Raw genomic sequence first — 14,269 nt, 5'->3', positions numbered from 1 at the left:
TTAGCCCCCCACATGTGTCTAATGTGCCAGCAGGGGGCGCCATTGCTCACTGCAAGGAAGTGCATTTTTGTCCCCTTTATTTATGTGTGTTAATTAACGCGATATCTTAGATGCTCGTCAACAGATACAAAATAGGCATGAGAAAAGTTACCGTTGACATTTTTTTTCCTCATTGCTGAATAACAACAAAATAAACTATTCCACACATATATATACCTGTGCTATTCATTCTTTAATGAAGATATTTACTATTAAAACATGGTTTTATTATTTAAAAGATTAGTAATTGTAGGTCTACTTTCTTCCTTTCTTTCTTTCTTTCTACTTCTTTCGCTCTGGGAAAAAAAACATGAGGATTTAGTCCTACACTTCATCTGACCATAACCCATTTTTAAACTTTGCAGAGGGAACAAATAGTGCTCTTTATGTTCACTCTTGCAGATGGGGAGCTTGTTGCTCCCCCAGTGTTCTTCTCTCCTCCTGTCTGCTTCTCTTGGTGGGCAGTGCTCCGTCTCGGTTTTCACTCCTGATTATAAAGGAGGAGTTTGCAGCAAAGAGGCACTTATACTCCAACTGGCCTGAATCAACTCTGGCTGTGTGATCTGGGACAGTAGGCTGACTTCACTAGTTTTTGATTTGGGCAAAAGGACGAGCTGATAAAAAAAACTGGCACCATGGTTGTGGCGGGCTGCACGAAATGCATAAAATATATGTTATTTTTCTTTAATTTTATTTTCTGGGTGAGTTGAATTTTTTTTTTACTATGAAATGCTTTTACTTTGCTCCTTTGATGTTTGAGTAACTTCTACATTTAAAAATAAAACTTTCTCTCTACTTTTGATTGATTAAGAGGCTGCGCATTTAGGCCACACGTCTGTGTAGCTCAAGGCTTAAAGTTAATACATTATAAGTCCTGGACAGTTTCCCGCCCTGCTGTGGACTTTTCATTATGCGGCTGTGTCTTTGAGAGGAGAGCAGCATCAGTAGAAGAGGCACAGCACACTAAACCTGGTCCAGGCAGGAGCTGAAATGTTTTTAACCAACAGTTACTTTCTGCATGGCTGTGAGGAGCTCTTCACACTGGGTGGGCTTCAGTCCTCTCACGGGGATAATACTGTTTTTTTCTCTCACATTATCTCTGTTTTAGATTAATAATTGAATTGATTCAACTCCTGTTCATATTATCATATTGTCTGATTTCTGTCGTTGTTTCTGATGGAAAAGTTAACCAACTTTATCTCATTATTGGATGGTGTCTTGTGATTTTGAGGAGTCTGGTTCTCCCCAGATGAAACACACATAAGGGGGGAGATTGAACAGGGCTAATGGGGTGTCTGGGGGAGGGGAGAGCTGTTTTCCCTTTGACATTTCCTTTGTTCCTACCTGGTCACCAGACTAGCATTTGCTGCCTTTGAACCCCTAAGGTGGTCAGGAAACACCTCATTTATTCTAGATTCACCCTTCTTGTTTTCTGAAAAGTTGTTTCAGTAATAAGAGCCACAGTGTTGTTTACATTTTACACTTCGTTACATCACGTCAGTCATCCTGCAGATGTGCTGTACACTTAATTTGTTCGCTCGTGGCCTTGCACGGTCAGAATTGATCACTACTTGTTTGGGAATTTCCATTTAAGTTTGTCTCTACAGAACAGTGACCTTTTTTTAGAAAAGCCGCCACATCCTGGACACGTCGCACTTGATGGGATGTTTCCTCTGTTGGTTTTGCTGCTGTGCCTGTCATTGTAAAAACTCTGAGCCCTCTCTTCCTCGTTTTGCTATTTTTTATGTGACAATTTGGTTTCCTGTTTCTTGAAGAACAATGGAGTGCAGTCATGGCACTAAATGTGCATATCTTAAAATAAACATTGACATAAAGAAAAAAGAGCATCAGCATGCAAACTATAAATTGCACTGATCCGTTAGTGTAGTTATGCTCCATCAGCTTTTACATGATAACGCTTTTATCAGGATATATCTGCTGTATTAGATACAGAATAGAGGAGAGGTCAAGGGAGAAAAAGTTGAATAACAAAGTTCTTGAGTTGGCTTTTAGACAATGTAGGGAGGATGTGGTTGTGCCGTAGGTCACTAAGGTGTCAGGATGTCCTTTCATCACTCTTCTGAAAGGACATTGGACAGTTCACAGCCTCACGGGGGAGCTGAACACAGAGAAACATTAGGCAAAAGGTTTGGGCACTGATTTGATCTCAGGAGATTCAGACTTTGTGCACTCTCTCTTGAGCTTTAAAAAAATAATTCTTAATTGATAGGATGTTTTAAAATTCATGTTACATCTCTTTTGAATGTCGGACATTTTAAAAGGCTCTGATCCTCACAGAGGTTTCACCAAAGTAAAGAATAAATGAAAGAGAATAATGAAAACCATTTTGTCTTTGGGGACAGCTGGCCGGAGGTGTGATCTTAGGAGTGGCCCTGTGGCTCCGCCATGACAGTCAAACCAGCAACCTCCTCATCCTCCAGTTTGAAGGCCACCAGGCACCGGGCACCTTCTACATCAGTGAGTATACACCATCAACATATGAACTTCACCATCACGTCATACATTGTTTTAGAGTGGACAAAAAACATTAATTTCCCATGTTTTTTAAGGTTGGGAAAGCTGTTATCATTTCATTCTTCAATGCTAAATGTACACTGAGTGTAGCAGCCTCGGTGTGGACAAAATACAAATACATCTTACAATATAATACAATCAACTACTACAACACAACAAATTATGGACACATTATAAAGAATGTACCATAAATGCCAGCTATTATATTATAGTCCTCTTTATTGTTCTTGATCATTTATCCACTTCCTGTAAGTTGCTTGGTCATCATCTCGTCCCTCCTATTTCCTAATAAGCATACGTCTTCCTTGAGACACTAGATACCTCTCGGCCTCCTTGGTATTTCTGCCCTCATTCCTCGTTCTCCACTTGACAGGAAGCTCACTGGTAACAGAGCGATGAAATGTAACTAACTGACAGAAATACCTGTCTTTAACACTCAGCTGGAACCATGTGAGTCTAGAAATAGTCGGAGCGCCGTGACCTCTTAGCAAAGACCAGGAAACAGGACCTGCGTATATCCGCAGCATGACAGTAGGAGTCTTTACCCCAGTGTTTTTAACCCGGCTGTCACTCTAACACTAATGACCACCTACTGAAGGTGATGTTTCTCTAACTCGGATATGTTTATGACTTCAGCCTCGAGGTTCTCTCAAGAGAGAGGCCAGATGCCTCAGACAGATGTTGAGACATATTCAGTCTCTGAGGAAATGGTCTGTGAGCACGGTGCACAAATAAAGCCATCATGTGCCTTCTGTCGCTCGCACTTTTTGATCCTCAGAAATATTCAGGAGTTTTGTATTCATGCAGTCCAGCATGGTCTGTGTACATCTTAGTAAAAGTATTCCAAAGAATCAGGACTATGTGCCCCAGATCTTTCTCACTACATGAACTAAAGTCTTAAATCATGTCCTTTTCCCTGTTCTCAGCAATCCACAGACTGGCCCTAAAACCTGCAATACGGGACATGTTTTAAACATTTCAAAGGTCTGTCCTCTTGCTTAGTTGTGGTGGTGAACTCCAGTGTGCCCATTAATTCACATTTGGGCTCCTGCTGCTGTCCCATACTTACCCCCTCAGTAAATATACAGAGCGAATGCAAGCTGGTGCTTTTTATAGAGGCAAAGGCACACTCGTGATTTTAAAAGCAGGGCGGCAAGCGAGGCCCACCCAAGGGACTTCAAGGGACCATTTCTTTTTTTTGTATGTTACCCTCCCTTGAACATACGCCCTTGCATAATTCAAGTAACCTTGTACATCTGCACATTACCCTTCAAATTAGAGTATGGAGTGGATGTTTTTAGCATGCTGGCACACCAAAGTGGTATTTATGTGAGGCTGAAAATACACATTCTCCTGCCTCATAACCAGTGCCTGAAATCATAATTGGTGGCAGTTGTATGTAGTCTGGTTTGGTTAGTGCTCCAGCCTCTCATACTGTGGGACACAGCCTACAGATGCTTCAGTTGTGTCACACTGTATGTATAATGCAGAACCTTGGCCTGAATAACTTTTCTGCATTATTTCATAACTGAAAGAAGTAAGGAAGATGGTTGCATTGTGGGGCAAACAGGCTGTGATGGATGGATTTCAAATAAAATTGTGTGTATCAATGCACACAAAGACAAACAAAACCCCTGAATCCTCACAGCTGTTTAACTGCTTTGTCTAAACAGGACATTTCAACATTTCCCACATAGAAATGGCAATAAACAAAGACCTTTTGGGTTTTAAAGTCTTATTTATTGCAACTGTTTGTTCCTTGTCTCAGTAATAAATAATAAATACAGACGTACACAGGAGATATAGTTGCTGATTCTCTCTCACTTCAACTGAAAATGTACAATCATTTCCATGTAAATGTAACTGCTTTCCCTTTTTTCACATAATCTGACCATTCAACTGATTTCTAACCCCTGGTGAATAAAAAATTATACTTATAGATGTCGCTATGAAACTGCATTAAGGAAAAAAAAATTTGAATCACAAGTTTTCTGAAGTTTGTTGTATATAAGTGTGAATGAAGTGGAGATTTTTTGCTCAAAGTATTATAAAGACCTCATTTACAGAAAACAACCTTTATGTACATGTTGTAAGACGCTGCATGGGAATAAAATAACCAATAGCTATTTCCATGAAACTTTTTCACCAATTTTTATGTTTGTGTTGTTCTGTTTAAATATGCAATGAGGCATTATGCAACGCTAAGTTTTGGTGAATTAAGGAGAAATCGAAAGACACGAAGTAGTAAAATAAACACCTGAATGACGTTTTTTAGATCTTTTATTTCCACTAGTCTGAAAGAAGACATGTTATAGAAGGAAAATAGCACAAAACCGACTCTATCTGAATCTCACCATAACTGACTTAAAGGAACAGTTCAACTTTTAGGGAAATTAACTTGTTCTCCTTCTTGATGAGAGTTAAACAAAAAAAATCAATAACACTCATACCCATACAGACATGGTGTCAATCTTCCCTTTCTAACTTTTAAATTGAATAAACACATTTCCAAAAATGTTGGTCCAATTCTCTAAACTGCTGTGTCAGACCAAGACCAGACTCTTCAGCTATTCACAACGCACACTTGAATCATTTTGAACCGGCTTGTAGGTTGGCTACAAACATGTTGTGTAACTTAAACATAGTATATTCAGTGCAGGAGGTCAGCTGTTAAAGACATGGTTCCTGTCTGCTCTCCCCCTTTTATTCCACCTATTTCTGTTAACAAGATGACAGCAGGAAATGTTCCTATAGAGCCTTTTTAATAATTAATCCTCTTCTCATCATTTATCCATTGATTCACACTATGACTGGGTTCACCTCAGTTTATTGGTGTCATGCTCCGACCGTGTGAACATGTCTTCACAGCTCTCTTTTTAATATACTAAATGAGAATCGTCCAAGTGGGGCTTTTAGCTGGTCATCACCTCCCCCTCTCTCCCTCTGGAGATTACACTGGGTTACAAGAAATAAATGAACTTCCCCGGAGGTATAAAATTGCCTGTCTCCCTTAAAGTCTCAATGGCCTTCAAACCTCAAAGGGTGTTGTCATAGTAATGGAAGGCAGTGGAAATAATGCCTGCTTTGCCGCATTGCCGGGTTACTGGCCCTGGTAGCCGTTCCTCACTACAACAAAAACCTGAAAGAGAAAGAGAGGAGGGGGGATGGGGGGGATGAAGGAGGACGACAACGTTGAGTAGAGACAGCCAGAGAAAAAAAGAGTGTTGATGTGAGTATGGGGAAGGAATATGCATGACATGTGAGGTACAGTATGAGGTGGTACGTCAGGCTACGTTAGAGCCTGAGTGTGTCTTGTTTGTGTGTGAGTAAGAATAGAAAAGCCAGAAACTAGACCGTCCTCCTAAAAGCATTCACATCCTCTACTTAAATAAAAGTAGTGATACACTGCTTTATATAATGTCAAGTAGTTTATTTCAGTGGTTTAGACCCTATAGGTTGGGAATGAAAGTGCTGCAACACAAATTTTTATTCATGTTTGGAGTTTTCTCGAATCTTTGCTTTTTCAGGGAAATTTTTGATAATTTGACCTTTTGGGGTCTTGAATATTTACATGAAATCATTTAAAAAGTGAAGAGAGGAAATCTCTATTTGGTGGACCTGCTAACAATTTTGGATACGTCTGTGACATGACAAGGCTGTTTTTTCTAAAGGCAACGGTCTTATCTTAAATAATGTATCTTGTAATTGTTTTCTAAAAATGTACCATGTGTTTTATTATGTAAAAACCTAATCCGAAGAATAACCAGTGAAGTCAAGTATAAAGTAGAATAAAATGGAAATACTCGAGTGAAGAAGAAGTACTTCAAAATTAAGTAAATGTATCGTACCGTTATCATCCATAGCTGACTATATAAGATTTTCATTTTAATGAGTTTTAGTGTTCGTGTTGGGAGCTTTGCTGTGGATCTGCTGAGGTTATCAGTATTCAAACTGCAGCTTTTCTGAAACTTTTTCTCCTTCAGGCAATTTATTCATGCAGGTCATTGATTTTATTAATTCATGTTGGAACGCAGCCAGTCAACCTCTAACCTCCGCTGCATAAACCCTCTGTGTAATCACTTTGAGGGAAAGATAAAGGCCCTGATTACAGGAATGAGTAGCTATGTGCATTACTGGGAATTTAGTTTTAAAGCTTAGTCTTTACCTGGGAAACAGCAGCTTACAAAAAAACCTCAACATTATCACATGTTCTCAATCAGCACAAAGTGCAAAAAAGAGTAAAGGCTTATTGTCACCAAGTACTCTTAATTAAACTCACCATACAGATAGTACAATAGATTTTTTTTATCTCTTCACTCTCTGTTCTGAACATTTTCCTTTGAGCTACATTAAACATAAGCCTCTTGCCTTAAATATGTGGAAACTGTGTATTTTTGTCATCACTATGGATAATGGACAAAAAAATATATATTTTAAAGGTTAAGACATTGCTGAGCTCTCAGTAGATTTATTTGACTCCTCTTTGCATCAGTTTAATGTATTTATCTTGGTCTGTGTATATATTTGGGTTTGTGTCTTTGTATTCACAAACCCCCCCCGTTTCCTGGGGAAGGGTAATGCTCGGGGTCAGGGGTCAGAGCAGAGGGGGGTTTTGTTGGGGGTGCCTGGAAGTTACTTCCTGGCCTGACAGCTGAACAGAGTCACCTCTGCCTCTCTCTCTCTCTCTCTCTCTCTCTCAGGATCTGGGGGCTGTTTGTCTCCAGGATGTCAATAATGTCATGTCATCCTACAGAGGAAGGCAAAAGAATCATGCAGACAGTCCTTTACTACATTCAGATCAATGGATCAACACACTGCTCTGACACTGCTGCCCCCTAGTGGTGCTGAGGACACAACGCCGCCATGATGAACTACATGTCTTTAAATTCTCTCGTATAATTGACAGATTCCTATTGTCTCCGTGTTTACAGGTGTGTACATACTGATAGCTGTTGGGGCTGTGATGATGCTTGTTGGCTTCCTCGGTTGTTACGGCGCCATTCAAGAATCTCAGTGCCTGTTGGGGACAGTGAGTATCTTCTGTTTGAATTAATTCATGGAGGAGGATTTGAGTCTGAAGACATGAATGATTTTCCTTATTTTCTTCCTTTAGTTCTTCTTCTTCTTGGTGATTCTCTTTGCTTGTGAAGTGGCTGCAGCAATGTGGGGTTTCATGAACAGGGACACGGTAAGCAAAACAAAACCCAAGCCTGCCACTGAATATTTGATGTTTGCATTGATTTCTACCTCTGCTCCAGTGAACCTGCTCTGTCGTCTCTGAAACACAGATTTCCAAAGAACTGATCAACTTCTACGACGCGGCCTACATCAAAGCTGTGGACGTCTCAGGGTCTCCCAGCAAAGACTCTGCCATCAAGGTGCTGGATGTTTTCCACACTACGGTACGTCAGAATGCAAAATCACTCACTATGTGTAGAAGTGATATAGATCTATTTGATTGTGTATTTTGTTGGGTAAGTGACCTCTTGTTTCTTTGTGTCCCCTTCAGCTGGACTGCTGCGGTAAAGGAGACGACACGGCTCTCTTCAAACAAGTCGCCGGCACCTTGTGTCCCAGAAAGACTCCAGAAGATTTTCTGAAATCTCAGGTTTACACAAATTTTTGAACACAATTAACACATAAAGAAATGTTATTCATTGTAAATGATCTGCCATCTTTTGAATGTATAATAATAAAGTTGAAGAATAGTTATATACAATTATATATTTCAGGTTTTAGGGAATTTCAACTTGAACTTTGCAATCATTCTACAGATTTATTGATCAGAACATCAAACAGAATGCTAAACAAATACAGCTAAATATGAAACTATAGTTTGATTGACAAACGTTGACTGGGTGTCAAAAAGGAATGGGCTGGTTTGACACAGTTTTAGTGTTTATTGTCTTCATAACTTTTGGGTTTTTAACTCAAACTAAAATATATTAATACCTCTCAAAACTGCAACGATGCACAGCAGTTTGCATTTAAGAAGAGAGAGTTCACAAACATATTTACTTTGGGTAAATAAACACTAGTATAAACAATAACACCACCAACAAAAACCACCAAGACATACTGTCTTGGTGGTTTTCTGCCTGTGGGTACTGGGTGAAGTTTAACAGAAGAGTGCGCACAACAAGGCAAAGATACACACAGGCCGGACAAAACTATACTTAACTGGCACAAAATAAGTTTACACGCTTTTAGACTCCAAATGAATAGCTTATTTCTCCTTTTTAAGCTTTTTTTTTTACCCTGTAAGATCTCCTTTTGAGTTGATTACTGTCTCTACAGCAAATGCCTGTTTTTCTCTTTCAAACTGATCTGAGAAAGATCTTACAGATATTAAACATTGCCAAGGATTGTGTTATATATATAGTTACCGAGCAATAAAGACTTTTATTCTTTTGGACACCTTGCTAGTATTCATGCTGCTAATAGATAACATTATGAATTATTTAGAATTGTGCGGTCAGAAGCGGCTGATATTCAGCCACTTGTTTTGACAGCAGACACACTTCTCCTTTACTTGTAATCCAGTACAGTGTGTGTGTGTGTGTGTGTGTGTGTGTGTGTGTGTGTGTGTGTGTGTGTGTGTGTGTGTGTGTGTGTGTGTGTGTGTGTGTGTGTGTGTGTGTGTGTGTGTGTGTGTGTGTGTGTGTGTGTGTGCAGTTTGAAGGGTAAAAACGTAATCACAGCCACACGATAAACGTCTGTATTTCTGCCTCCTCCCAGAGCTGTCACTATAAACTGATCGAGCTGTTCTCGGAGAAGCTCTACCTGATTGGTCTGGCTGCTCTAGTGGTTGCTGTCATCATGGTAAGTTCAAATGCAGACAGATATTCAAATCATGGCGAAACATCTCACTGAAACTAAACTGCTTTTATCAGCCATGATAAAATGTATTGGATTAAGCCAGTCTGCCCTTTTTCCCATTTAGATCTTCGAGATGATCTTCACCATGGTGCTCTGTTGTGGCATCCGTAACAGCCCTGGAGTATACTAGGAGACCAGCTAACAGACAACATCAGCCTTTAATGGATTTTTTTATCATATGTTTCTGTGCATCAGCTCCTCTTCCTTGTGATTTTAACACAACAAGATGGATATCTTTCTTTTTACTATAGATTAGAAAATGTATCTTGTTCTTGATAATGCTAATCGATAAACAACCATTGTTCTTACACAATGATTTAGATGTTCTTTATTTATCATACAACGCTTCATATGAATTTTTTATATATACGATATGTTGTGAAATATTCCTCTGAGGTCACAATGTTGTTTTTATGGATGTATAAATTGTATATATACTTGTCATATGTTAATAACACCTAGAAGAGTGCATGTATTCCCTGATTTATTGTTTGTGAAGGATTTCGCTGCAGTGTTAGTGTTAAAATATAATTTAAGCAGCAGTGTGTCAGTGGTCTAAGGTGATGTGCTGTCTTACTCTAATGATTATCAGCATGACGAGTTAGCCTGAGTGTTTGTTAGTCGACTGTGTGTCTCTTCTTTGTGCCTAATGGACCATCTTCATGCTCTCTTTCCTTTATTAACTTGTGAAACACACATCCTTAAATAAGCAGTTATGTCTTCTTACTCAACCTGTTTTTGAATAAAGCTAATAAATTATGTCACCTTTCAATTATTTTTTGGGGAGAAGACACTACGCCAGTGTTTTCCAAACTTTTATTTTGCTTGTGACTCCTTAAGATGACGAAAACTCCTGTTCAATGTCTTTACATTGTAATCAGTTCAATCAGAGTGGGATATTCACTCATTGAATTGAGTCAAGAAAATAAAAAGTATTTTGTGTATCTAAATGAGTTGGAATTGTCTTTTCTTTTTTTTTTAACCATCTCTTGACCTACTAGATTCATTTTGGGAGCAGTAAGGTCAAGGGTCAAGGCCTACAGTATGGGCACCACTGCACTACACAGATGTTTTCTTTCAGTGACATTCTTCACTGTGAGATTGCTTTAAATATAGAACTGAGCTCAGTGTTTGATTGGGAAACACATACTATATAAGCCTTCTATTTGACAATAAACTACACAATCTGTACGACAATCTTCCCCCTGACATTTTTAAACCTTTACTCAACAACCCAAAAGTATTTACCGTGAGTCACCACAGGGGGGCAGAATAATATCAACGCCCCTCTTGCTCAATCAGCACTATTTTCCCCCCTGCAGCACTTTGAATACATTAAAAACTCACCTGACTTGTATTTCTGGCACTGTGGCAGCAGACACACCCAGAACACTCAGTGTTTGCTCAGCCAACAGGTTTACTTTCTCATCAGAGAACATTCAATGATTTTTGGAATCGAACCAAAGTGATCATAAATGACGCAGAACACCTAAACGGATACTTTCTCTAATTTTCTCTGTTTCTTTAATATTCTTTATTCTGTTTTGTAATAGTTTTTAATATTAGAAATGCCTCTCCGCCCTCGGTAAAACAAATTAAAAGTTAACAGCAGCACAAAATCCATAATCAACACCTCTTTAAAATATATTTACAAAAGTTAACATTATAAACTTCATGAAGACAAAATGTATTGCAGTACTGTTGAATATAGCTAGATGTCTACTGGAGCCAGGTAGAGTAGAGGCCTTGCTAATCTTTGAATAGCTCAATGAAATCATTTGGTGGTAGGAAATGAGGTGTGAATGAAGTGTTTTTGAAGTAGTTTGATGCAAATTTTTTACAGTATAAAATAATCCAACTTTTTTACTGTATGAGAATCATATAGGGGGTTGACCATTAACCATTGTTCGAAAAATAATACATTTGTTTAATAAATGAAAGCTTAAGAATACTCCGATATGGGGTAAGAAGTCCCCAGTAGAAATCAATACTGTTAGAAATCTGAGGAAGTAGTACACCTTCATCTCACACTATTACATAGCGTTAATAGCTAACCAACATAAATAAATATTATTAATGTATCTAACTAAAGTTACTTGACTCAGTTATGATGATAACGTTCTAGCAAGCAGTATTAGCTCGCTGTATCACTAAGCTCGCTAACTTAGCTAGCTTGAATCTGTCGATGTAAGCGGCCCTAGTGATGTATAAGAGCAAAGTAAAAATTTGAACATTAAGTTCATCCTATACAAAATACCAAGTTTGTATATCATAAACACTTGTTAGTTTCTTTGCTCGTGAGACAAGAAATTGATGTTGAATCAAAAATAGGTTGGAGGGCTGCGGATCCCTTTCCAGGGCCGAGTGTCCACCATCGGCTGTTCTTGGTGTCTACAAACCCCTGGATGTAGAGCCTGCCCTCCAACAGGCTCTGGGGGCCCTGGCTTTACTCTCACCAGCTTTGACTGCATTCCAGCCCCGGTAAAGCCTCCAGATTTTTATCAAACAAGACATGTTAAGATTTAATTTAATTTTAGACTTGTCTACATTATTATTGTCTAGAATAAACTGGGTAGTTTATATGCTTATATGATTTGTTTGTAGATATGTAATCTGGAGAATGAGGCAGTAATAATGGGTGAGAGGAGAGCCAGGGCCCGCAAAGCATGTGAGGCTCCACTTCCAGGGGTGCGTGGACCCTGGAGGACAGCCGATAGCGGGAACCCCGCAGACCTCTCGCCTTATCTCTGGTTTTCCAGCATGCTCTGGGCAAGCACTGGCTAGCTGCGTGGCTGTATTCTACAGACCCTGAGCAGCCTCCAGCAAGCATCACTATGCCCTTCTCCAGAGAGAGGTCAGCGAGTCCAAGGTCATGTGGAGTTTCTTTACTCTGAAAACGTTGAAGAAAGTTTTCAATTCCACATCACTTTTCATAAAACTACTAATATCAGAAGTGAATTTAATGATGAAAAAACATAACAAAATTGTGAAAAAACAAAACACAACGGGAACAAAACCTCTCTTCCTTGGCCTGTTTACTTTATAGCACCAGTTAGCATCATAGCTAAACTAACATTAGCATTTAGCAAAGGCCAAGAAGGGTATAGCCAAGCAGACACAGGGTAGGGGCGGGTCGTAAGGATGCCCAGCGAGTTAGTTCAGTCTAGAGAGAGCCAATCATCTGTAAATTCAGAACCCTGAGTCAATCTGGTACAAAGTCGCAGTCTGTAGTCTATTTTATTACCCCAAAAATGTGTTTACCTTGCCTACTTGTGTACATATTATTTTAATATCCAAATAAATATATATTAAAATATCTATATGTGAAAGAACTCTTTGCAGCTCTTTATATTTTGGCATAACTCATCTGATTTTAACCCTCATGTTCTGTTTGGGGTTCTGGAGACACTTGGCCCTTTATAACAGCTCATAAAAAATACCAAACATATAATCATCATCTTTATGTTTTTCCATTATTTTCTACATTTACAAGAAATTAGACACAGAAAAAGAAACATCACTTAATTTACAGCTTTGAAAACATGGTCAAATACAGTGGATTGGAAATGCTCTTTATCTGTCATTGGTGTTGACGTTACTTTTTATGAAACACTACCTTAAACCTAAATCTTAAATAAGTCTATTTGGAGGTCTAACAAAGAAATAACTGACTCCAAACAGAAGTTACATCACCATTGTGACCATTGTGGTTTTGACAAACAAAAGGAATACATTCCTTACTGGGTTTAATAACGATGCTTTATGATCAGCCGTGTAAACTGTCTCTCTTACTACATTTTTACTTAATATTGTTTTATTGTAATATTTTTATATTGTAATGTTTGGGTGTCCCAGACTTTACGTGCTGTAGTGTATTTTCTGAGATTACCTCACAAAATGACGGTTGGCTCCTTACGTCCGAGACATTACACAGAACAAGGGTGTCACAGAACAAGGGTGTCACTCTCGCTCTCTGGCGCAATCACTTTCCCTGACGCACACACACACACACTCACACTAAAACTTGCAGACACACTGATCTGAGTCAGCCTTTAGGCTGATTTCTGTCACTCTCTACCTCTGAACTGGGCTGGGAATCCAGTAAAACAGCTGCTCTGATGCTTTAAACTGATCTGACTGAGTGAGTCATCAATTAAATGTTGCAACACACTTAAAAAATAAAACAGCACTGATATTGAATCACACGCCATTAATAAAATCTATTGTGTAAATTAATAATACAAAACCCACCCTAAGTTAGTCAGAACAGTTTCATTCGAAAAAGCTTAATGGTAGAGAAGCCTAATCACAACTGATCAGCTAAATTGAACTTCTCTTTCTGACTCGTCCTTTTCGTGGCCGTCAGACCGTCTGATCCCCTCTTCTGTACACACCCTGTGGTGTCAACCTTTCCTTTGACTCATCTCTTTGTTTTGTGTATGTTCTGTATGTACCTGCAAAGGAAAGGGTTATTATAATTTTTAGGGCGGCGACTGTGACTATATCTTTTGATACTTTCTAATATCCCACCAAATCAAATCACTTGGTGCACTTCATCAGAGAGGAGAACATCTAAGATACACAGCATCAATGGTAATGGTGAGTCCAAACATTTTATTTTATTTTTTATTTTATTTATAACAGATTGATCTATTTTATGCATCTGTTTTAAATAATCAAGCAAAATTTATTTCACTCAGAACATTTCAGACTCACTAAGACATTAAGCTTCTGCTTCTGAAGCTGTAATTGATTGTGATTGATTGTTTCTACTCACAAAAAATGCCGTGACAATTAAGGTAAAGTCAGTGTGAAC

General features: G+C 38.8%; 1 protein-coding gene across 1 annotated transcript; it reads left to right on the top strand.

Annotated features, from left to right (window-relative positions):
- The first annotated feature begins 582 nt into the window (after window positions 1-582).
- Window positions 583-10,391, top strand: LOC129108383 (CD81 antigen-like). Its single transcript, XM_054620171.1, has 8 exons — window positions 583-740; window positions 2,403-2,517; window positions 7,506-7,603; window positions 7,688-7,762; window positions 7,863-7,976; window positions 8,084-8,182; window positions 9,313-9,396; window positions 9,518-10,391. The coding sequence occupies exons 1-8, from the start codon at window positions 675-677 to the stop codon at window positions 9,581-9,583; spliced, it is 717 nt and encodes a 238-aa protein (XP_054476146.1). The 5' UTR covers window positions 583-674; the 3' UTR covers window positions 9,584-10,391.
- Window positions 10,392-14,269: the final 3,878 nt, after the last annotated feature.

Source organism: Anoplopoma fimbria, chromosome 19 (genome assembly GCF_027596085.1).
Source record: "Anoplopoma fimbria isolate UVic2021 breed Golden Eagle Sablefish chromosome 19, Afim_UVic_2022, whole genome shotgun sequence".
NCBI lineage: Eukaryota > Metazoa > Chordata > Actinopteri > Perciformes > Anoplopomatidae > Anoplopoma > Anoplopoma fimbria.
This window is presented reverse-complemented; position numbering and strand designations above follow the sequence as displayed.